General features: G+C 36.1%; 2 protein-coding genes and 1 pseudogene across 2 annotated transcripts; 2 read left to right on the forward strand and 1 right to left on the reverse strand.

Annotated features, from left to right (window-relative positions):
- The first annotated feature begins 1,289 nt into the window (after positions 1-1,289).
- LOC136219067 (uncharacterized) lies at positions 1,290-3,412 on the forward strand. The gene is made up of 3 exons (XM_066006327.1): positions 1,290-1,611; positions 1,822-3,142; positions 3,238-3,412. The coding sequence occupies exons 1-2, from the start codon at positions 1,317-1,319 to the stop codon at positions 3,135-3,137; spliced, it is 1,611 nt and encodes a 536-aa protein (XP_065862399.1). The 5' UTR covers positions 1,290-1,316; the 3' UTR covers positions 3,138-3,142; positions 3,238-3,412.
- A 4,062-nt stretch (positions 3,413-7,474) lies between these two features.
- Positions 7,475-10,271, forward strand: LOC136217122 (putative F-box/LRR-repeat protein At3g18150; the record flags this gene model as incomplete). The annotated part of the gene is made up of 4 exons (XM_066003709.1): positions 7,475-7,658; positions 8,132-9,270; positions 9,384-9,551; positions 9,732-10,271. Coding segments are annotated over 4 exons (1,842 nt in total), but the record flags the coding sequence as incomplete, so codon positions are not given.
- Positions 10,272-12,033: 1,762 nt separating this feature from the next.
- LOC136217131 (cyclin-dependent protein kinase inhibitor SMR6-like) lies at positions 12,034-19,878 on the reverse strand (annotated as a pseudogene).
- Positions 19,879-24,244: the final 4,366 nt, after the last annotated feature.

Here is a 24,244-nt window from a genome sequence, read left to right on the forward strand (position 1 = left end):
ATTTATATAACAAAAATTCAATCACCATCATTATAATATATAATTTTATTTTATAAAAAAATAGTTTCTTTTATATTTGTTTTATAAATTTTATTTTTATTTTTGTATTCAAAAATTAAATTTTTTTTTTAAATATTTGCTGGGGCAGTGGCTACTGCCCCAGTAGTGGACAGGAATCCTTTGGGATTCCTGTGTATCAGCTCATTACGGCGCCCCGTAATGAGTAACAAAATTTCAACAAAAGTACAATTTTTAACCTTAGTTAAAAAACAGCCCTTTCTATAGAATTTTTTTCAACCAGATCTAATAGGGTAATTTTTTATTAAAATTACCCCAAACAAAGGTTTAATCCAGGCATATCACTCTCCTGTCTCACCCTTCTATCTCTCGAACAAACATGAAATAAGTTATCTCATTTTTCTTAGGGTTAATTACAAATAGATGTCATGTGGTTTCACAGATTTGCAGATGTGTGGTATTTTTCGTTACAAATACAACCTTGTGATTTGCAAATTTTTTCATTTTTTTTGTTGACCTTGCTAAATTTGGCTGATAATAATTTCAAAACAAAACTTTTTAGATTTGAGGTCATTTATGTGGTTTTTTTTATGAGAGATAAAGTTAATGTTTAGCGAGAGAAAACTGTAAAAAATGATAATTTTGAAAAATAAAAAATGCAGTTCAAAGTAAATATGATACAAAACAACTTTAAAGATTAAAAATTTTCATTTTGAGATAGTTATCAGCCAAATATGGCAAGGTAAAAAAAAATGAAAATTTAACAAATCATATGGTTACGTTTGTAACGAATAATACCACATGTATACATCTACAAATCTGTAAAACCATAGAGCACCTATTTGTAACGAACATTTTTTCTTATCCCTATCCCACACCCTATATCTCTCCTAATAAACGCACCACAAGTTTTTTTTGTTTTTGTACTTATCTTTCCAAAGTAAAAGAAAGTCTTTTACTCAGTGCTGCTTAATACTCCCTCCATTCCTTTTTATAAGTCATTCTAGGTTGTTTCACACAGATTAAGAAACTCAATTAATATAGATAAAAATTACTAATTTAACCTTTAATCCTTGGCTGTAAAGAGAATTTTTAATAAAATTGCCTAATTAAGAAAAACTCTCTCTCATCAATTTATTACTGTACTTCTCTCAAGAAAAACACGTCAAAAATCAAAAACTCCCTCCCTTTCAATAATACGTTTCTTTCCCTCTGTAAATTCAGAAATTCAATCTCTCTCAAATTTAAATTTCCCCAAAAATTTTGATTGCTCTAATTTTAAACTTTAGCACCAAAAAATGGAATTGAAGAGTCTCCATTTATATATGAACAAATTAAAGATTGATGATTGTAACTCAAGAATACGTTCTCTGGTTTTTATCCTTCATGGTTATAGATTGCTATCTTCTTCTTTCTTGTCTGTTTTTTCTTCTCCAGAGATGAATTTTCCTTCATCATCCATGGACAGAGTGACTGAAATAGATCTAAATGTTGATATTAGTCATGGAGATTTCAGACAAAATGAAATAGGCTATATTCTACCAGACCTTAATGGCTTTGAGGAAGCAGAAGCTTTGAGTATTGATCTCAATGGTATTTAATTCTTTTGTTTTTTTTCTTGTTCGATTTATGCTTCCTAAATCATACTTGAAGTGTTGTATAACTACTTGGCTTTTTCACTTTTATTAGTACTGTTTCTGACATTTGAAATCTCAATTATTTCTAATGGAGTTACCTTATACAATGACACTTGAATCTATATACTTGCCACATCCTTTGAATCATTTGTTTTGAATTATGCAGATATAGAAGGTGAACATATACCATACCAGACAAGTAAGAGGAAATATTTATCCAATGCTCAACGTCGAGCAATATACGATATGTTGTTACAGAAAAGCATTGATGGAAAATTGCCTAAAGGGACGACCAATTCAGTGGCATCAATATTTTCGGTTGGTATTCGGCTTGTTCAACGCGTTTGGAAACAATGGAAAAATGACGGATTACATGCTGATGTTTCGCATAAAAGGACAAAGAATTGTGGTCGTAAGAGAATTCAGATTGACTGGAATCGATTTCGTGAAATCCCTTTGCAGCAGCGGACAACCCTTAGCTCTTTAGCTTATGCTATGGACATGAAAAGGACTACAATGTTTAGACGTTTGCAATCTGGAGCAATACGAAGACATTCAAATGCTATAAAACCTCTTTTAAAGGAAGAAAATAAGAGATCCCGGTTGAAATTTTGCATATCAATGCTTGAAGAAAGCAGTATCCCACATGATCCAACGTTTAAAGAGATGTACAATATTGTCCATATTGATGAGAAATGGTTCCAGATGACAAAGAAAAATCAGAATTATTACTTACTTCCGGATGAAGAAGACCCATTACGCACATGTAAAAGCAAAAACTTTATTGGGAAAGTCATGTTTTTAGTTGCCTTAGCTCGACCAAGATTTGATGTTGAAAGAAATGAAATTTTCTCTGGGAAGATCGGTGTGTTTCCTTTGGTTACTCAAATGCCAGCCAAAAGGAACAGTGTTAACAGAGCTGCAGGGACTTTAGAGACTAAACCAATAAATTCAATTACTAGAGATGTTATAAGGTCTTACTTGATCGGTAAAGTACTACCGGCAATTAAGGAAAAATGGCCAAGAGTAGATTGTAGGGATCCAATATTTATTCAGCAGGACAATGCAAGAACACACATTGATCAAAACGATGAAGAATTTTGCCAAGCTGCTAGCCAAGGTGGGTTTAATATTCGTTTGATGTGTCAACCTGCTAACTCTCCAGATATGAATGTCTTGGATCTCGGGTTTTTTAGTGCAATTCAGGCTTTACAGTATAAGGAGTCACCGACTACAGTTGATGAGCTTGTACATGATGTGGTGAAATCGTATGAGGATTTTCCTTCATGGAAGTCCAACCGAATTTTTTTGACATTACAACAGTGCATGATAGAAACAATGAAAATTCAAGGTTCTAACAAATACAGAATTCCTCATATGAAAAAGGCAGTGTTAGAAAGAGAGAGCCAGCTTCCTACTCAACTAAAATGTGAATCTGAATTAGTACAAGAAGTACTTAATCATCTTAATAGAACAACTTGATTCAGGTATATAGTTATAGTGTCTTTGTTGAGTAAATTTTGGTTAATTACTCTGGATAATTTAAATTAATTAATCTTTGTTGTTTTATTGATCATTGCAGGTATCAGAAACTTCATCTGCTATTTTTGCTCAGCTAGTGGAGAAGAGGAAAATTTATTGTTATTTGATTGTGTTTTAGGATAGCTGGTTAGATATATTTTTGGGTTTATGCTATAATGTGTTCGATTATGTTAAACTATGTTTAATAGAGCTTTTTTTTATGCTGATGTTCAATTATGCTGATTAAATTGTGTTTAATAGAGTTTTTTTTATGCTGATGTTCAATTATGTTTATATTAAAGCTCATGTTACAAGGAAATTGGGTACATCCAGAATTTTATGTTCTTAAGTGGGACTAAATTTTGCTCTTTCAAATTGGAACATCCTGAATTTTATGTTTTAAATGGGACTGAATTTTTCTCTGTCAAATTGAGGACAGCCTGAATTTTATGTTTTAGTTAGAAGCAGCCTGAATTTTATGTTTTAAGTGGGACTGAATTTTTCTCTGTCAAATAACTTAAGTGGGGCTGAATTTTATGGTTTAGTTAGGAGCAGTCTGAATTTTATGGGACTGAATTTTGCTCTGTCAAATTGCTTAAGTGGGGCTGAATTTTATGGTTTAGTTAGGAGCAGTCTGAATTTTATGGGACTGAATTTTGCTCTGTCAAATTGCTTAAGTGGGGCTGGATTTTATGTTTTAGTTAGGAGCAGCCTGAATTTTATGTTTTAAGTGGGACTGAATTTTGCTCTGTCAAATTGCTTAAGTGGGGCTGAATTTTATGTTTTAGTTGGAAGCAGCTTGAATTTTATGGTTTAAGCGGGACTGAATTTTGTTCTGTCAAATTGAGGACAACCTGAATTTTATATTTGAAGTGGGACTGAATTTTTCTCTGTCAAATAACTTAAGTGGGACTGAATTTTCCATGTTACGGATTGCATCATATTGTTAAAGATTCAGTGGTTGCAATCAAATAAATTGATTATGAAGAATATCCCATTTTAAAGTGTAATAAGACATTAAAGAGTTCAAATGCATAGATTAGTTACAAAGAATATCACAATAATGTAAAATGGAAAAGTAAAAAGTTGAATATCTTAAAATAATGAAAAGAATATCATATAGACATTGGAACACATGATGGTATTGGTGATATCTTAATTAATGGAGGTATCAATACCACTAATGAGATATCACATGTCTTAATTAATGGTAGTGTATTTGATAAAAGTATGCATGATCTAATTTTTACTTATCTCTCTCTCCCATGTGCAAAGTGTATATATATCAGTTTGCAAAAGTTGTTAATGTAGAAAGTTTAACCTGCTAGAACACAAAAAAAACATATCCTCCACCACTACAATACGAAATTTGGTCTTTGGCTTCATATCAGCTCCCTCACATTTTATGTGCTTGTATGATGGTGGATTTTTAAGGCCTACTATAATTCAATTGATTCAAGAGAATGTTTGGTAGTCCAAAAACTGTTCTGATACTGTAATTCTAAAGCAAATGAAATCGGAATCAGTTAGCATTCTGATGTTTCACTTAGAACCTTAAGTTAAGAGTGCAATGAATATAAAAGTATGTACTGCTTGTGAGATAGGTCCCAAGATATATGAAACTCAGCAAGTAACAATTTGTATCCATTTTGAGGTTGTTAAAATGATCAACATTCCTTTATCATATAACACTCCCTTCGTCAATTGAAAATCAAGCCTGAAAATCATTTTGCAAAGCTAAACTAATGATTATATATATATCTGAAGATACTGATACGAAATGGTTATATTTTGTGATATTGTACTAGATATGATGTAAATGTGCAGAAAGCCTTGAGCAATGTAAAAATGAAATGAAATCAGCAAGCAACTAAGTAGCAGGCAATCAAGCAAAGCAACTCCAGGCAATCAACACTATTAACAAGTTCATACTCCCTTTAAGAGAAAATCAGCAATACATCAACAATAAATTAAGCAAATCACAGCATCCAATTTCATATTAACTCAACTCAATTCAATGAAACACAACACAATCAGGTGAACAATATAAACAGAAATTCCTAAAAAAAATTAACCCCAACACATAAAATCATCTCTACAAACACAACAAAATTGTTTTAGCAACAATATTACCCAATTGATTGATTATTAGAACCTTCTGAAAATGGAAAACTGGGAATAAAACCCTTTTGCTGATGGATTAGTACCTGATAGATTAAAATTGGAAAATTGGAAATCCTTTTAACAAGAAAAATTGTTTCAACAACAATATTACAAAACTGGAAAGTAAAATGCTTAATAAAACCTAGGCAGATAAATTTTCAACTTCTTCATAACCACTTGTTGTAATTCTGGGTTTTCAAAAGCTTCCTCTCCTTCTTCTGAAAATTTATTCAAATCAAAATCCAGTGGAATTTTCTTCTTCTTAGAACTCAACTCCTCAGATTCTTCTTCTTTCTTCTTTGGTATTAAGAAATCTGTCATTTTTTGTGGCTTTTCAAAAGCTTCATCTCCTTCCTTTGCAAATTTATTCAAATCAAAATCTAGTAGAATTTTCTTCTTCTTAGAACTCAACTCCTCGTATTCTTCTTCTTTCTTGTTTGGTAGTATTAAGAAATCTATCGTTTTTTTGTGGGTTTTCAAAACCTCCATCTTCTTCTTTCTTCAATTTCCTCTTGAATATTGTCTTCTTTTCAGGGTTCAATCCCTTACAATCTCCAGCTTTCTTCATTACCTTCCTGAAGATTGTCATTTTTGCTTCCTCTTGATGCTTTTCTCTCTTCCTTGTATTCTATGAATTTCATTTTTGTTAACCTCTGTATATATGAAGAACAAACGTTCTTATTGCATCGTTATCAGTTAATGAACCTTGGAAACCAAATAAGCAATCAATTAATAGTAGAAGAATGGTAGCCATTAATGAACGAACCAAAGGAAGGGCAATAATGGAAAAGATGATACAAAATACTCTGGGAACTCTAAAACGTCAAATATTAAGGAAAATATTTTTTCCCCTAAAACGACTTACAAAAAGGAATGGAGGGAGTAGGTAAATTACATTTATTGCTACTCAATTTTACTCATTATTATATGACCACAAAACTTGAAATCATAGTTACTCAAGTTTACATTAATATTATAGCCACTAAACTTTAATAAACATTTCAAAATGACCAGTAACAATCTTAAAATAATTTTTTTAATATAATTCTTGAATATTCTCATTTTAAGGTCACTAAAGATCATTTTAATCTGTTAATTAAAATTTACTGGAGATAATACTAAAAAGTGTAAATTGAGCGGTTATACCATGAAAATGATTAATGCTTAGTGGCTATGGATGTAATTTACCCATGCTTAATTCGTCATTAATTAAACAACACATAACTAAAAGAGAAAAACCTAGGCATGGGCCGACGAGCCCGCCCGGCCGGCCCGGGCCCAGTCCCATTTAGCCGGGCTTGGATACATGGAAATACTGTTAGGCCCGGTCCGGCCCAAGCCCGTCAAAAACTGGGCGGGCTTGAGCTTTACAACTTTTATATCGGGTAGGCCTGGCCCGGGCCCAGGCCCATTTAGCCGGGCTTGGATACATGGAAATACTGTTAGGCCCGGCCCAAGCCCGTCAAAAACTGGACGGGCTTGGGCTTTACAACTTTTATATCGGGTAGGCCCGGCCCGATATACTATATATATATATAATATATATATATTTATATAAATTATAATATATTTTTATAAACATAAATATAAATAAATTTTTCAAAAAAAACTTTGCTGTTTAACTTAATATATATATATATATATATATTTATATATATAAATTATAATATATACATTTTTATATAAATTATAATATATAAATATAAATTATAATATATAAATATAAGTTATAATATATTTTTAATATATAGATGGGCTTGGACGGGCGGGCTTGGGATTCATATCTTCGGCCCGAGCCCAGTCCGAGCCCGATTAAATTTCTTGCGGGCTGGACTGGACTTGGGCTCGCCGACTTTATCAAAAGCCCGACAGGCCCGGTTCGAGCCCGGCCCATGCCCAGGTCTATGGGCCGATGACCCCGTCCGGCCCAGACCCATTTAGCCGGACCTGGATACATAAAAATGCATTCAGGTCCGGTCCGGCCCAAACCCATATAAGCCCGTCAAAAACTGAACGGGCTTGGGCTGGATATATTTTACCTTACCCGACCCGTTACAATATATGCTGATATTATTATGTTATATAAATAAATATTAATTATAATTTATAAAACAAAAATATAAATATATAAAACATTTGTTAGACTAAACCTAATCTCCTCCTCCATCAAAAAAAGCCGCTCAGCCACCTCCTTCACACCGCCGTCCTTCACGATTCACGAACACAGGAGAAGAAGAGAAGAGCTCTTCACGCCGCAGCCACCTCCTTCACACCGTCGTCCTTCACCGCCGCCGCAGGAATCCTCCTTCGCCGCCGCAGGTTTGTTTTCTCGACAGCTCCTTCTCCCTCTTTCTTCTCTCACTCCCGTTCTCTCTCTAATCGTATCTCCAATCCGATGCTCTGTAATACATATTCGCCCATATGATATCCTATTTCTTTATTTTCCCCAAAAATACTTGCATCAACAATTTCATAGACCTGAGGCTCAAAAGCTTGTGAATTTTGCTGAAATGCTTGCTGAAATTTGGTGTGAAATTTTAAATTTAATTATTTTTTTTTAAATATACAGATGGTTTGAACGGGCGGGCTTGGGATTTATATCTCCGGCCCGAACCCGAACCCGAACCCGATTAAATTACCTGCGGGCTGGGCTGGGTTTTCGCTCATGAGGCTTTACGGCCATGCCCAGGTGTATGTAAAATTGATTAAATCAAATGAAGAAATAGATACATTGATTAGTCGAAGAGATAGATACATTGATTTTAAATCTTACTCCTTCCATATAATTATAGTAATCTTCCACAGCACCATAGCCTTACTTACAAGGTTGGAGAGAAATGGGAAGCAAAAGGTGAAGAAGTTGAAGGAGAAAGAAGATCGAATTAGTGCTTTACCAGATTCCATCATTCAACATATCCTCTCCCTTTTGTCATCAACCAAAAATGCTATTCAGACTAGTGTTTTATGGAAACGATGGCACAAACAATGGACTCGTGTCCCTGCTCTCATTTTCAATTTCCATGATTTTTCTGGTAAAGACATCTCTTATATATCTAGATCCATTGACAATACTCTAATTCTTCATAACTGCTTGAAGATCCAGAAATTCCATATTAAATCAGGTGGCTATAACTTTGCAAAGGATCCTAACTGTAATAATGTGAAACTCCATTTCGCAATAACAAAACAGGTGGAGGAGCTAATCTTGGAGTTTTATGGCGTAGACAAGTTTATGTTTCCGAATTTCTTTTTCAACTATGCTTCATTGGTTAAATTACAGCTCACTAAGTGCAGTTTGATGCCCAATGGGAGGGTAAATTGGGAGCATCTTAAGTATTTGTATATAGAATCTTGTTTGTGTACTACTCTAGCTATTGCAAGTGTTGCAGCTGGCAGTCCTTTGCTTGAATCATTGGAAATTAACGACTGTTTAGGGTTTGATCGCCTTGCTATTGCTTCTAAATCGTTAAAAAGATTGGTTTTGGCAGATGCTCTTGAATATTTTGTTCTTGAGATTTCGTGTCCAAACCTTGTAAAATTCTATTTTAGGGCACGTGACATCTGCCCCTCTTTTAGGTTGTCCGGTGCAGCGATTGAAAATGTTTTATCTGGCAGCCCATCACTTGAATCGATGGAATTAATCGAATGTGATGTGTTTGAACAGCTTGTTATTGATTCAAACTCTTTGAAGAAATTAGTTTTAGTAGAGATTCAAACTGATGCAATTGTAATTTCATGTCCGAACCTTGGGGAATTGTATTTGTGTTCTTTGTTTATTGAAAGAATTAAATTGATAAATATACCATCTTCAATTTGTGCTACTTTCGACTTTAATTGTTATAATGAGATTTATAATGAAAATACGGTGAGGATGATTCTTGAGCAGCTTGGCCATGTTAAGGACCTAAATTTGGGACGCTGCCTTATCAAGGTAACTGCATTATTGTAACTTTTCCATTTGATTTACCTATTTTTACTACTTGCTTGCTGTTGGAAAAAGCTGGTTTTCCGATATTCATAGTTTTCATTTCATTATGCTTGAAGATTCTATCAACTTTGGAGATGAGAAGTGTATGTTCTACATCAATCAACGTAAAGTGTTTGACTTTTGATGGTGGTCCTAATTTTGTTGAGAACCTTCCTGGAATTGCATATGCTCTTCGCAGTTCTCCCAAGCTTGAGAAATTAGTTATAACTTTGCGGCAACATGAGGTAAGTTTTGTTGAAATCAATCTTAACGTCAAATTTAATTCAAGCCTTATGTAATTTATATTTAATGAATTTTCTCAAAGGAATGATAATGTTAAAATCCATTGTTGTAACTGGCAAAGCATATGGTTTAATGAGCTAATAGATATTCAATTTCTTGTTGCTAATAAACTCTATTTCCAGTGTGAAACACCTTGGGATTTCCCGGACTTGAATATTTCGGGAGAGAACTACTGGAATTCAAAGGGAGCTGACTTCAATTGTTTGGTGTCACATTTGAAGATTGTTAAAATTTTCGGCCTCTCAGAGCATGATGATCAACTTAATCTTGCGTTCAACTTTATTGAATTTCTTTTGAAAAATACAAGAGCGTTGGAAAAGATGGTTGTGGTTATGGAAAATCGTGGACCTGATTTTGTGTTTCAAGTTTCTCAAAAGTTGTTAAGTTTTTCAAGATTTTCTCGGTACTCGATTGTGGAGTTGTTATCTTCCGAGTCACCAACAATATCTGAGTATTCATCGCACTTGATATAGTAGCTCTTTTTTTTTTGGTAAGATTTAGCTCAGATTGTCCCTATGATCCATGGTTTGAACTCTTAAAAACACCTCTAATGCATCTAATCTTTCAGTTTTACATTAAGTCTTTCTTCTAAAATTAGTTAGTTGTAAATTTCGTTTTGATCGATTGATATAATCATTATTTTTGTTGGGTTGCTCTCCGAATTTGTCCAAAAAATTTGATTGGCTGTCCTGATAGCCTCCGAACTTTCATAAAATGTTTAGTTAGCACTTGAACTTATGCAAAATGTAATCAATTAATCACTCGATTGTAACATAGTAAGTTATATGTGGAAGTTATGTTGTACGTGCCTTAAAATATTAATACATTAATGATTCACAAAATAGATTAAAACGTATTAAAAAAAAGAAGTTTTTACTTGTTCAACTGTAAAATTTTTTCTTCTCTAATATTAGAATCACATATCGTGAGCTTGGTCGTTTTACTTTTTTTTTTAAGATACATGCAATATATCTTCTGCATTTAAATTACCTTTTTTTTACAACCGAGTGATTAATTGATTACATTTTATACATGTTCAAGAGACTATCAGAATATTAAGCCTTTTTGATGCATTCACAATTTTATATATAATCATGTTATAAAATACCTACAAAATTTAACATTTTAAATAAATATAATTTATACCTAAGAAAATTTGACATTTTAAATAAATATAATAGGAAAAAATATGAAAAAATACTTGTGGTTTATCCATTTTGCAAACAGAGGCACGTGGTTTAAAAGTTCACAAATAAAGGTCTGTAGTATGTTTTATTTACAAAACAAAGTATTACAATTACACAGTTAAGTTCTGATTACAACCAAAAACATTTTTATCTGTAAAAAAAATTATTTTACATATCAGCAAAACACAACCTCCGAAAAAACGACTTCCTAAATCGAAATAATAAATAATATGTTGGAATTTTACGTTTTTTTACTAATATGACAGTTTATGAACTAAATTGATATTTAAGTTCATTTTACAGTTGCAATTTGATTTTGGGATCTGTGTTTTGTCAATATATAAATGTAACTGGAAAAAAAATTAAAAAATGCTCTTATTATCATCGATTACTTAAAATTTATATGTTAAATACTTTGTTTTATAAAAAAAGCATACCACATATCTCTATTTGTAAACTTTTAAACCACGGACTTCTATTCGCAAACAAGGCAAACCACGAGCATTTTTTTCGTACTTTGTGCAATATAATATTTTTGGGTAGAAACCAAATCTAAAAGGTTGCAATTTTGGTACGTCTTAGATAATATAGTAATTTTTTTTTTTCATATTTTAAGTATGTAATATAATCGTTTCAAAAAAAAGTATGTAATATAATAGTAAGCAAAATAATATAATAGTTTATTTTATTTGTTTAAGAACAGATTTCAGATTATAGGAGTCACACTATAAATTCAAAACTATTTATTTAACTGACCTGATAAATTACAAATGAAAATCAATAAAAATGAAGTATTGATAAATTAATTTAGCCTTAAAATTTTAATTGACATATTAGTGAAGCAATAAATGATATTATCTGTAATATAATATGTTTAATAGCTTCATTTTGGTAGGAAAGATATTTTTTTCCTAGTTTTGGTATCTTTTTTCTTTTGATAGTTTACGAGAGAAAGAAAAGGACAAACAACAAAAAAAACTAGTTTAGAAAGAAAACTAGCCTATAACCATGGGAGGAGAGATGGAACTTACTCGACCAAATACTTCATTCTTTCTATATTTTCCTTTAACAATATGGATCCAAACGGCTCTATGGATCTTTAGCGTATACATCAAACAAGTTTCATGAGTAAAGTTTTATCCCGTTTCCGATTCAAACTCAATCATAAAAGTTCAATTCCCACACTCATTCACCTTGAATCCCTTATTTGTATGATAGATAGATGAGAAAGCATTTCTCAAGCAATTTTTAGTCCGACACTAGGTTCCCCCAGAAGCTCCTCGCCCCCAAGAACAACTTCCACCTCTTCATCTTCCGTGAGCCGCATACGGTGCCAGGTAACCTCTAGCTCCTCTCCCATCTACCAACAACATCAGGAAACCACAGATTAGTGCAAACAAGTAACATACACTACTGGTTAAGGCGATAGGAAAATCTTGAGAAAGCCTAACATCGGCTAGGGCTACCAGGCACAGGGCACCGCATAAAAGGCAAATAACAAGTAAATTGATTCTCAAACTATATTTGCTTAACCAAATACTAATAAAAGAAATATTCTCATTCCATAGTCTAAATTTATATAACAAAATATTCATTTGGAGAACACCGTCTCCACTAGTTTTCATTCCCTTAGTGTAAAAAAAATCATTAGTAATATTATATGTGTTTTAAATATTAATATTAATATGTACATTTAATAAATTTAATTATAAGGTTGATTTAAAAATTTATATATTATTATTATGTTTTACATTAATTTAATATTTTACTTTTAATAAATTTTATATTTAAATAATATTAAAAATAAAATATAAAAAATACTTTTTTTATAAGCATTCTTGTCTCAAAATTCCTACAAGATAACAAAGAATTTTTTTCTCCATTTATGTATAAAGGTAACACAGAATCTAACTTACCAAATGAATTTAGCCCGTCACAATTAGATCTACATTTATTAAGTCTAAGTCTTAATCTCTACCTTAAGGGAGTGTTTGGTTTAAATTTTGAAATCCGAATCGGAATCCGAATGCTAGCTACAGAATCAGAATCAGAATGCTTATTTACTTTTACAAGTGTTTGGTTCAAATTTTGAAATCGAAACCAAAATGCGACAAAATTAAAATTCATTAGATAAATAATATATTTAATAAGTAAATAAAAAATAAAAACTATTAATAATTAACAAATCTGAAAAATAAAATTAATTTTTATTATAGAAAATATAAAAAATATATATTATTAATAAAATAATCTCTCACAATATATTAATATAAATTATAGTGATAGGATACAAAATAAAAATGAAACTAAATGTTTTTTGTTTATGAAAAAAAAACTATGGTTAAAAAAAAGAAACTATATATAAAAAACCGAATAAAAAATGAATTATGTGGGAAGTGAGGAATTATATTATTAAAAAAAGGAAAAGTCTAAAAATAAACCTTTAGTTATATCTGTTTTTGAACAACACTAATGTGATATAAAAGTTTGTAAAATGGTACCTTGAGGTTCATTCCGTTAGCAAACGCATACCAAATTGACTAAAGTGAAAGGGAAAACAATTAATTTGGTCCTTAGGTTTATGATTATTTTATAAATTAACCCCTTATTATCTAATTATTACAAACAAATTCTAAAATAAAAAATAAAAATAAAAAACACCATCTTCTTTATTTCTCTTTAATTTCTTATTTTTCTTTTTCTTCCTCTCTCTTCTCTCTACTCTTTGTAAATTTATGTCTCTAAAATTAAAATTACCTACAGCAACGCTTACTTTCTCTTCGTCACTTACTCTCGTCTCGTCTTTCAAACTTAAACAAAAAAAAGAAAAAAAAAGTCAACTATACCTGCAATACAAACCTAATTAAAAAAAATAAAAAGTGAACAATTAATAATTTAATTAGCCTTTCAATTTGGCGCATGAAAATAGTTTCCAAATCAGGATGAGTAACGGAAGAACAAAATAGCCGCTCAACAGCTCTGCTACAGTAAAATCACGAACCTTCAGCAGGAACCCATGGACTCTCCCTCAACCTTGCTGTCGATTTCCATCCCACCGGCTCTAGATCCACCCGATGGGCAAGATGGCGACCATGAGATGCAGACCTCCTCTCTTGTTTCGTACCGTCAGGCGGTGGCCGGCTCACAACCGTAGACCCTGCCGAGAGTTCCCGTTGATTTACAAGCTCAAGGCCTAGTCCAGGTAACACATAAGAATGGTAATCCTTTGCACCCTAAATTCTCAGTCTCACCACAATTAATTAATCAGTGGGCAGAACGTTGGAAAGATACTTTGATTGTGAAACTTCTGGGAAAAAATATCGGGTATATTGCACTTAGTACTCGAGCTCTCCAAGTCTGGAAGCCTAAGGGCAAAGTTGATATGATGGACTTGGGTCATGGCTTTTTTCTAGCCAAATTTGAGAACCCAGATGACCGGAATAGAGTTATGCAGGAGGGCCCTTGGACGGTTCAAGGGCACTACTTAACAGTCCGTACCTGGTCTGCGGATTTTGTCCCGGAGGAGACTGCAATTGAATCAACCTTAGTTTGGGTAAGACTGCCTGGACTCCCACTTACTTACTATGATGAAGACTTCTTAATGTGCATTGGCAACTCTCTGGGAAAGGCTGTCCGCGCAGATAAAAATACCAGTGATGCAAAACGGGGTCGGTTTGCTCGTGTATGTGTGGAGATAGACTTGTCTAAACCCCTTGTTGCGATGTTTGAGGTCAATGATCGGGTCTACAAGGTTGAGTATGAGGGGCTCTACACAGCCTGCACCAATTGTGGCCGATATGGTCATGCTAGACCCTCTTGCACGTTACCTTGTGTCATCTCTACTCAGGTAGCGGAAACTATGATCAACTCCGATAACACTAATGCTGAAACCACTACAAAGGATGGAGAGAATAACGCGCAAAATGACCAATCTGAGAGTGTCAAACCTAGTGTTTATGGGCCATGGATGATTGTCCCCAAGAGGAAATATAATCCACGTGCTAAACATAATAACCAAGCCACCATCACAGCTGTAGAAACTCTTGAGAAGCCTGCTCAAAAGATTAGTGTTACTACGGGAAAGGAGAATTCTCTCCAGTCGAATGCTACTGGGTATGCCGTAAAGCCTTCGGCTCCGAGCACCGGTTCTGTGTACACTACTCGTGGGGGATGAGGAGGAGGCCGTGGCGGTTCCCGTCAGGGCGGACTAGTTAAAACTCTCAAAGATATTAGCAATCACAATGTATTCGGGGGACCTCGCACAAGATATCTCGGACCAATGTATGGAATTAGAACTTGCTCACAATGGTTCAGCCTCGGGGGGTGATTGTGCCGATCCTCCTAACAATAATCGTGGTAAGCGTGTCCGATATGAGAAGGGAAACGATGCTGATTTTAATGGTGTCTTCTCTGCAACAAAGCCACCCAATGCCCCTAGCAGCTCTGGTTCAGCGCAAAATCTGGTCCCCCTAGGTGCTTTAGGAGTTGATTTAAATGAGAAGTCTCGAGCGGCAGGTTTGAATATTGAGAGGGCTGCTGCCCATCTTAGATGATCTTTTTTTGTATTTGCCTGGTGGTCACTGTCTTTTGTTTCTCCCCTATGAATATCATAACCTGGAACTGCTTTGGAGCCGGTGGTAATGAGTTTCACTGGGCTCTCCGCCATTTGATACACACTTCTGATCCCTGTGCTTTGGTTCTTCTTGAGACTCGCTTGCCAGGGTCTCGCGCCCCTGAACTTTGTAGAAAGCTCAAATTCTCTCACTTTGATCTAATTGAAGCTGAGGGATTTAGCGGTGGTATTTGGCTCTTCTGGCACTCTGACAGAATCTCGTTTAAAATCTTGCATCGGAATGGACAGTTTATGCACACTAAGGCCACCCTTGTGGGTGGGTTGCTCGATGGTATTTGTTTCAATATCTCTTTTGTTTATGTTCGCCCCTATTTTACTATGAAAATGTGCTTTATGGCCGACATGCTTTCCTTGAAAAGTACGATTGGTTCCCTTTGGGTTGTCATGGGGGACTTTAACTGCATTAAGGACATGGAGGAGAAACAGGGCGGGTCAATGCATATCCTTAATAGATGCTCCTTTTTTGCTGACTGGATTAATTGTATAGATTTTAATGATTTGGGTTTCACAGGTCCTCGCTTCACTTGGTTCAGAGGATCGCTGCCTCACACTCGGATTGCTTGCAGGCTTGATCGTGCTTTGTGTAACTCAGCCTGGAGACACTTGTTCCCTGAAGCTGTGATCCGCCACCTTGCCCGCAACAAATCCGATCACGCTCCTATCATGCTTAGTTTGCAAAAGCCTCAAGCTCCGCCTGTTGTTAGGCCTTTCAGATTTCTTGCTTCTTGGTTTCAGCACTCTGATTTCCTAAATTTTTTCTCTGAAGTCTGGGATGGTTCTCTTGACATGCAGTCTGCCCTGCTCTCTTTTACTTCTCATGTTTGTGACTGGAACAAAAAGGTGTTTGGGAATATTCTACACCGTAAGAAAATCACTCACCACAGGATCGAAGGGGTTCAGCGCTGTCTGAGCCAACGGGTTACTAGTGGTCTCCTTCGCTTAGAAAGCAAGCTCTTGAAGGAGTTAAATATCATCCTGGAAGAGGAAGAGATCCTTTGGTATCAAAAGTCTAGAGTCAAGTGGATTCGGTTTGGGGATCGCAACTCTACCTTCTTTCACACTTCGACCATCATACGACGCCGGCGTAATAAAATTGACGGACTTCATGACTCCAATGGGGTGTGGGTGTGGGATGCCCCTAAGCTCCGAATAATGACCCGCGATTTTTTTGCCAGCTTGTATACTGAGGAATCAGCTTGCCAACCAGCCTTATTGTCGGCCCATGTTTTCCCTCCTTGGAACAGTAATAATTATAGAAGCTTGCTCCGCCCTTTTGACACAAGTGAGGTCAAGTCAGCCTTATTTTCCATGGATCCCTTCAAGGCACCGGGCCCGGATGGTTACCAAGCTATCTTCTTTCAGCGTTTATGGGACAAGGTGGGCTCACAGTTAAGCGCAGAGGTTCTCTTAGCCCTTAGTAGTGGGAATGTCAATGATAGTTGGAATGAAACCCTCATCTCCCTTATCCCTAAAATCCAACATCATGAATCCCTATCCCAGTTCCGCCCCATCAGTTTGTGTAATGTAACTTACAAGGTTATAACTAAATGCCTTATTAACCGCCTAAAGCCCCTCCTACCAAACTTTGTCAGTCCCACTCAGAGTAGCTTCATTCCGGGGCGACAGATTTCAGATAATATTATTCTTCTCCAGGAAGCTGTGCACTCTATGAGGCGTAAAACAGGCAGGAAAGGCTATATGGTTTTAAAGCTTGACTTGGAGAAGGCCTATGACAGGATTAGTTGGGCCTTCCTTCGTGAGACTCTTGTTTGCTTTGGTTTACCTGATCTCTGGGTCAAGATTATAATGAATTGTGTCTCTGCCTCGCATATGAGTGTCCTCTGGAATGGTGAAAAACTCCCGGGTTTCACTCCCTCTCATGGACTCCGTCAGGGAGACCCTCTCTCCCCGTACCTCTTTGTGCTTTGCCTGGAGCGGCTTGGACACCTCATCACTGATGCAGTGGTCAATAAGCATTGTAATCCTCTTCCCATTTCTCGCTAGGGACCCCACCTATCCCATATATTCTTCACTGACGACATTGTTTTGCTGGCTGAAGCTTCCCTAGAGCAAGCTCAGATCATCAAACATATTTTGAACTACTTTTTTCAAAGCTCGGGACAGCGTGTCAGTGTTGCTAAGTCTCAGATTCACTTTTCTGGCAACACGAACGAAACTTGTAGGCGTGTAGTGTGCGACGAGCTGGGATTTACTGCCACAGACAATTTTGGTCTTTATCTGGGGATGCCTATCATTCATAACCGGGTTAGTCGTGAAACCTATAAGCAAGTGGTGGATAAGGTATACTCTAGGCTTTTGGGTTGGAGAGATACCTGCCTGTCCCTTGCGGGGCGTGCAACTCTTGTGAAGTCTGTGACTTCATCCATTCCTTGCTACTCAATGCAAACTACGTTTCTTCCTTTGAGTATCTGTAACAAGCTTGACTGTCTTAATCGTCAATTCCTTTGGGGCAGTATGGGGAGTCATAGGAGAATGAGCCTGGTAAGGTGGGACAAAGTCTGCCAGCCAAAATGCTTTGGCGGGCTAGGCATCCGTAAGACTAAAAACTTCAATGTAGCTATCTTGCTAAAACAGGTTGGAGGATGCTCTCCGAGCCTTCTGCTTTGTGGGTTAAGGTTCTAAAGACTAAATATTGCTTGGGTAAGTCATGATTGGATATGTTCTGGTCAAAGCCTGGTTCCTCCTACACTTGGCGGAGCATTCTTTTAGGAGCTCCTCTTTTTGTATAGGGCTCTGGGAAAGTCGTTACTGATGGCACTTCAACTAGCTTTTGGCATGACAAATGGTGTGGCTCCACTCCGCTGTCCTCTATTGCTACTGCCGATATCCCTCCTAATCTCCTTAATATTAATGTTTCCGATGCTTGGCAATCTACGGGGGTTGGAAGTGGCCTCTGTTCGCGTCGCTTCTACCCAACTCAGCGGTCCTCCAGATCGCTTCCTACTGTTTATTCCCTAATGCGGGCCATGGTGACGAGCTGTATTGGTTGGAGTCACGGAGTGTTAATTACACTGTGTCCACTTTATCAACTCTTAGGACCTTCTGCCCCTCCGCCTAATCTTGACATCTGGACTACTGTTTGGTCCCTTAAAGTCCCGGAACGTCATCGGCTCTTTCTTTGGACTATTATCCACAATGGGCTCATGTGCAACTTGAATCGTGTGCGCCGCCATATCTCCATCAGTGATTTATGTGACCTTTGCCGCTTGCCGGAGTCCCAATTACACGTGCTTCGGGATTGCTCCTTCGCCAAAAAGGTTTGGATCAAATTTATCCCCTCTAATGCTCAACCAATGTTTTTTCAACTCCCTTTAATGGATTGGCTCCATGCTAACTGTCACTCGGACGCCAAACATCTTGAAATTGAGTGGCCGGTCCTCTTTGTGGTTGTGTGTTGGTGGTTGTGGAGGTGGCGGAATGGCCGCATCTTCAATAGCGAGTCCCCTAATATAGACAAATCTCTGTTTCTGGTTAGTCAGGCTTCTGAGATTGTTCATGCCTTTCAGAATGATTTACTGCAGCCCCGGAGTGTCCCTGCTACTGTTTGGATCAGTTGGAAATTCCCCAAGTCTGGATGGGTTCGTTTAAATATGGATGGTGCGTGCAAGGGTAATCCAGGCCTGGCCTCGGCTGGTGGTCTTGTCAGAGACAGTAAGGGGGCCTGGCTGGCTGGTTTTGGGGTTAATATCGGTGTCTGCAACGCTCTTATGGCGGAAATATGGGGGCTTTATTTTGGACTCAAGCTTGTTTGGGATAGCGGGTTCCGGAATGTGGAAGTGGAATTGGACTCTAAAATGGTTATTACATTTATACAGCATAATCTGGATCTTCGGCATCCCTTCGCTTGGCTTATCCATCAATGTTATGAGCTTAGAGACCGAGACTGGAATATTACCTTCTCTCATTGTTACCGCGAAGCTAATCGAGCGGCAGATTGGATGGCGAACTTCGCAGGGTCTTTACCTCTGGGTCATCACGAGTGTGATGTGCCTCCTGCAGGCATCCTGAATATTTTAAGGGAGGATTACTCGGGTTCTTGTTTGAGCCGAATTGTTAGAGTGTAGTTGTTTTTTCCTTGCTGTACTGGTCTTCCTGCTGTTTTTTTTTTTGCTGTTTCTTCTGGGCTTGTTCTAGCCTTCTTCAATTTACCAAAAAATCAGGAGGAGTAACGAACTCTCTGACACTGTAACAGTAATTACATTTCAATGTAGCTTTTCGCTTCTTTGGAGCCGCCGGTGGTAACAATCTCACTGGAATTCTTGCTTCTGAACCTGTCGGCGTGGTTGAAAGTTCGTCAATTTCACTTATCTCCACCGGATTTGTATAAATAGGCTTTAACGAAGCTCATAAAGGAATACCGGCAATAACCCATTTTTTACCATCGAATTCTAATCCGCTCTCAGATTGATGCTTGCCGGAAAACCCCATGATTTAATGATTTATCCCAATTGCAAGAAAACCCGAATTAATATAGGAAGGAAAATAAGGAATAAAGTTTAGAGAGAAGAGAATAAAAAAGGATGGATTTGTTTGATGGTGTGGGGATTGGTTGAGAAACCAGAAGGAAAATGGTGAAGAAAAGAGAGGTGTGAAAAAGTTAATGGAAGGGGATGAATGAGACTTCTTTCTTTCTCATATATTAAAATAGGAAGGAGACTTTCTATTTTAGAGAGAGAAATTAACAAAGATGAGAGAAGAGAGAAAGAAAAATAAAAAATAAGAAATTAAGGGAGAGATGGAGAAGAGAGTGTATTTGATTTTTATTTTTTATTTTAGGGTTTGTTTGTGATAATTAGATAATAAGTGGGTTAATTTATAAAATAAAGAAATATAAGGACAAAATTAACTCATTTTTCTTTGACTTTTAACACCGTTAGTCAATTTATTATGTGTTTGCTAACAGAATGAAGTATATGGTACAATTTTATAAACTTTTAAACCACATAAGTGTTGTTCGAAAACAGATGTAACCACAAAGTTTATTTTTGTACTTTTCCAAAAAAAAAAAAACTCATAACTAACCACTGGAAGTGAGGAAGAAAAGAAAAAATTGGGTTTTAATTTGATTCCTTTAAAATAAATTTTGATTAACATATATATTGGAGAAGGAACGGTTGTTTCCTTATTTGTTTCCTTAACTCATTCTCATTCCCATTTTTTCTTTTTGTGCTTTTTGATCTAAACAAACATCCACTAAAATTTTAATAAGTCTAGATTTAATAATGATTGACTAATTTTATTTAATAAGGCGTGTCCATGTTCAACACTACTGACAAGTTCAACACTACTGACAAAATACTAATGTTTTTTTTTTGATGAAAAATAAAATACTAATGTTATACATAAAGATAGATGCATAGAAGAAAAAACTGTTTTCGATCTCTGTTTCAACATATTGATACTTAAAAACCGTGGGGAAGTTGATGAACGAGTCAATGAGTTGTTTTGTTTGTTTTTTTTTCATTGATTAGAATTATTAAAACAAGGGTTAATGTGCAAAAATACTCATAATGTTTTGGGTCAGGAGCAATTTTACCCCTATCGTTTAAAATGATGCAATTTTACCCATAACGTTGGAAGCCAAGAGCAATTTTATCCCTAACTGCGTTATTTTATCAGTAACAAATTATTTCTCAAATTGACTCAATTTATCAACATTAGGAGTAAAATTGCTCTTGGCTTCTAACGTTAGGGGTAAAATTGCTCCTGACCCAAAATGTTAGGAGTATTTTTGCACCTTAACCCTTAAAACAATTGAATCGAGTCCTTATGAATGGGCAGGTATAAGTTTAAAGATAAATAATTATAAGGTCTTGTATTTTTACGTAATACACTAGTTAGTTTCTATGTTTTTAGAAATAATTATTCCTTCAGTCCTTCAGTTTTTATTTTTGTCAACTCTTTATTCCTTGTGGAGAAGCTCTTAACCTAGTGGTTGATAGTTTACCTATGACTTGGGAGATCATGAGTTCGAATCACATCCGGGGGTGAGGATTTTTCTTTCTTATTTAATTGTAAACGTATTGTGTGCAATTTAAAAAAAAAAAACTCTTTATTCCTTATATTTGAATTATTTTTCATATAATTATAAATTTTCATTTAATAATAGAGAACTTATTCATTAAAAAATAAATGATAAATATTGTAAAGATTATGAAAATAGGAATAGAACTATATAAAATTATAAAAATGATTTTCTAAGAAATTAAGAAATATATTTTTATATTATTAATATCACAAGTATATGAATTTTGGTGTATATATATTACACAAACTTTGTTAAAACTATTTTGATTAAATTTGAAAATTAGAAAATAAATTATTTTATTCGTATAATTAGAGACAATTTTATACTTCATGTATAAAATCTAAAAATCTTATAATAATATGATCGACCTGTTAGTAAATTAAGTAAAAATAAGAAGACCTTATAATTCCGGTCAGCCGAAGAAATATATCAGCAGCTCGTCCATCTGGGGCTCTTGTAAAAACATCTACACGGCTATCCGAGGTCAGTCAAAATGGTGGATAGGGCAGGTCTCTAATCTTAACTTCTGGACCGATCATTGGGTCATTCCTACTGTTGCAGACAGGCTGGGAACTCCTCTCCGCAATCAAGCCAACTTATATGCCTGCGTAGATAATTTCCTTGGGGAATTTGATTGGGACAACATCTCTCATCTTCCGAATGATCTGCAGTTAAGCATTCGAGAGGTAAATCGGGGCCTTGATCAAGCCGATACCTGCTACTGGTCTCCATCCACATCCGGTCAGCTTACAGCAAAAAAATTATTATGAATTCTTGGCTAATCATTCTGATAACGCATGGGGTAAACTGATCTGGAAAGGCTTTATCCCTCCCCGTCGCTCCTTCACTTGTTGGCTACTGCTGCACGATAAAATTTCAGTTCAGTCGGCTCTGCAGTACCGTGGTTTTCACCTGGCTTCCCGCTGTGAATTATGTAAAAAGGACACGGAAACAACTGACCACCTGTTCCTCCACTGCGAATACGCAAGAGCAATTTGGGGTGCCTTGAGCTGTCGATTCGGAAACTCAATAAGTTGCACAGGTAGCTTTAACTTGTTTTTTTATCTCCCTTTTGCAGCAGATCGTCCCGCGCCCCCTCCTAAAGGCTTGGAGGTTCGCTGTAATCACGGCACCGTGGTTCCTCTGGCGTATCAGAAATAAATGTGTCTTCGATAGTGAACTCCCTTCAATCCAAATGGCGATCCATCTCTTCAATAACTTCGCCAACGAGGTGCAGGTTACAAATGTTTCACTGTTCAGGCCGCCGGCTGCTCCAATTTATGTGCGATGGATCCCTCCCCTTTCCGGATGGATCAAAGTCAACACGGACGGATCTGCATCTACCGGAGCATCGGGTTGTGGAGGTATCTTCAGGAACTTCAGAGGGTTCCCGCAAGGTTGCTTTGCGTTTCCAACTTCAAGCCCACTTGCTCATATTGCAGAGCTAAAAGCGGCGATTTTTGCAATTGAATTAGCTTGGGAAAAGGAATGGAGGAATCTCTGGATCGAGTCAGACTCAACATGGGTGGTAAATCTGCTGCAAAGTCAGTCTACTGCAGTCCCATGGATGGTTCGTCAGGACTGGCTAAAATGTCTATCCCGCTGCCAAAACATGAACATTGCCTGCACCCACATCTTCCGCGAAGGAAACCAGGCAGCAGATTTGCTGGCTAAGTTCGGTTCTACTGCTCCCGGCATCATTTGGTGGCCATCCGCGCCTCCTTTCTGCTCCTTTTCGGTTTTTCATGATCGTTGTAATACTTTTCACTTTCGAACTTCATAACTCTCTTGTTACCATTCTTTATTCTTTTTATATATAAGGGTTTGCAGGTTGTGGAGGCCCGGGGTGCCGACCTAGTCGGGATGTCAGGCTAACACTTCCTCTCGTCCCAGATTTTCATCAAAAAAAAAAAAAAGACCTTATAATTATTTACTCCAAGTTCAAAGCATCAAGGTTAGCACAAGTTTTTCCTCTATTAATAAACAAAGCAGCCCAGATGCTTAATACAGTTTGAAAATATTGTTTGTTAGGTTTTTAGATACTAACAGTGGAGTCATTAATTATTTATACTATTATTGTCTCACATGCTAACATTTTCCATAACTGAAAAACTGAACCTCAATCCTGCTACTAGTTATCTGAGATGCTAACGTTTTATTAATTAACAACTGAGATTAAACTTGGTTAACATAATCTATACCACAAATTGTTAATTAGTGCTAAACACAATCTACTTAATATCAACTTCAATCTACTTAATAACAACTTCAATCCTCCTTCTGGATTTATATCAAAAAGAAACAACTCTTGTTCCATTATGTGAAAATTTCTGAGAAAGATGAAACAAATCAAAGTTTCTAACTGAAATTCATGTTCCTAAATTTACATTAAAACTGACTAATTGATGCAAAGTAGACTAGTTTTCAATGTCTATGCCTCTTCGCCATATGTCTGCGGTTTTCCTCTTGTTGTATAAGCCGAAGTTGCTGCTGGTCTTCTTTCCTGCCAACTCTTTCACTTCTTTTCTCTTCTTTCACTATGTCTCCGAAAGTAGCCTCCATCACTTTATCAGAATCATCACGACCTTCGAATCTTTGCGTATTAAACATTCTTCTCACCATACTAAGAGCCTTTTCACCCTCCGAACCACTATATCTCTCTCTCAATGGCCTTTTCTTCGAATCCTCATAAGATGATGGCTGCTTCTCCACCTCAACTGATTTTGGTGGCACTTTCAATCTGATTTTAAGATTAAACTGTTTCGA

This window comes from Euphorbia lathyris, chromosome 1 (genome assembly GCF_963576675.1).
Source record: "Euphorbia lathyris chromosome 1, ddEupLath1.1, whole genome shotgun sequence".
In the NCBI taxonomy this organism is placed as follows: Eukaryota; Viridiplantae; Streptophyta; class Magnoliopsida; order Malpighiales; family Euphorbiaceae; genus Euphorbia; species Euphorbia lathyris.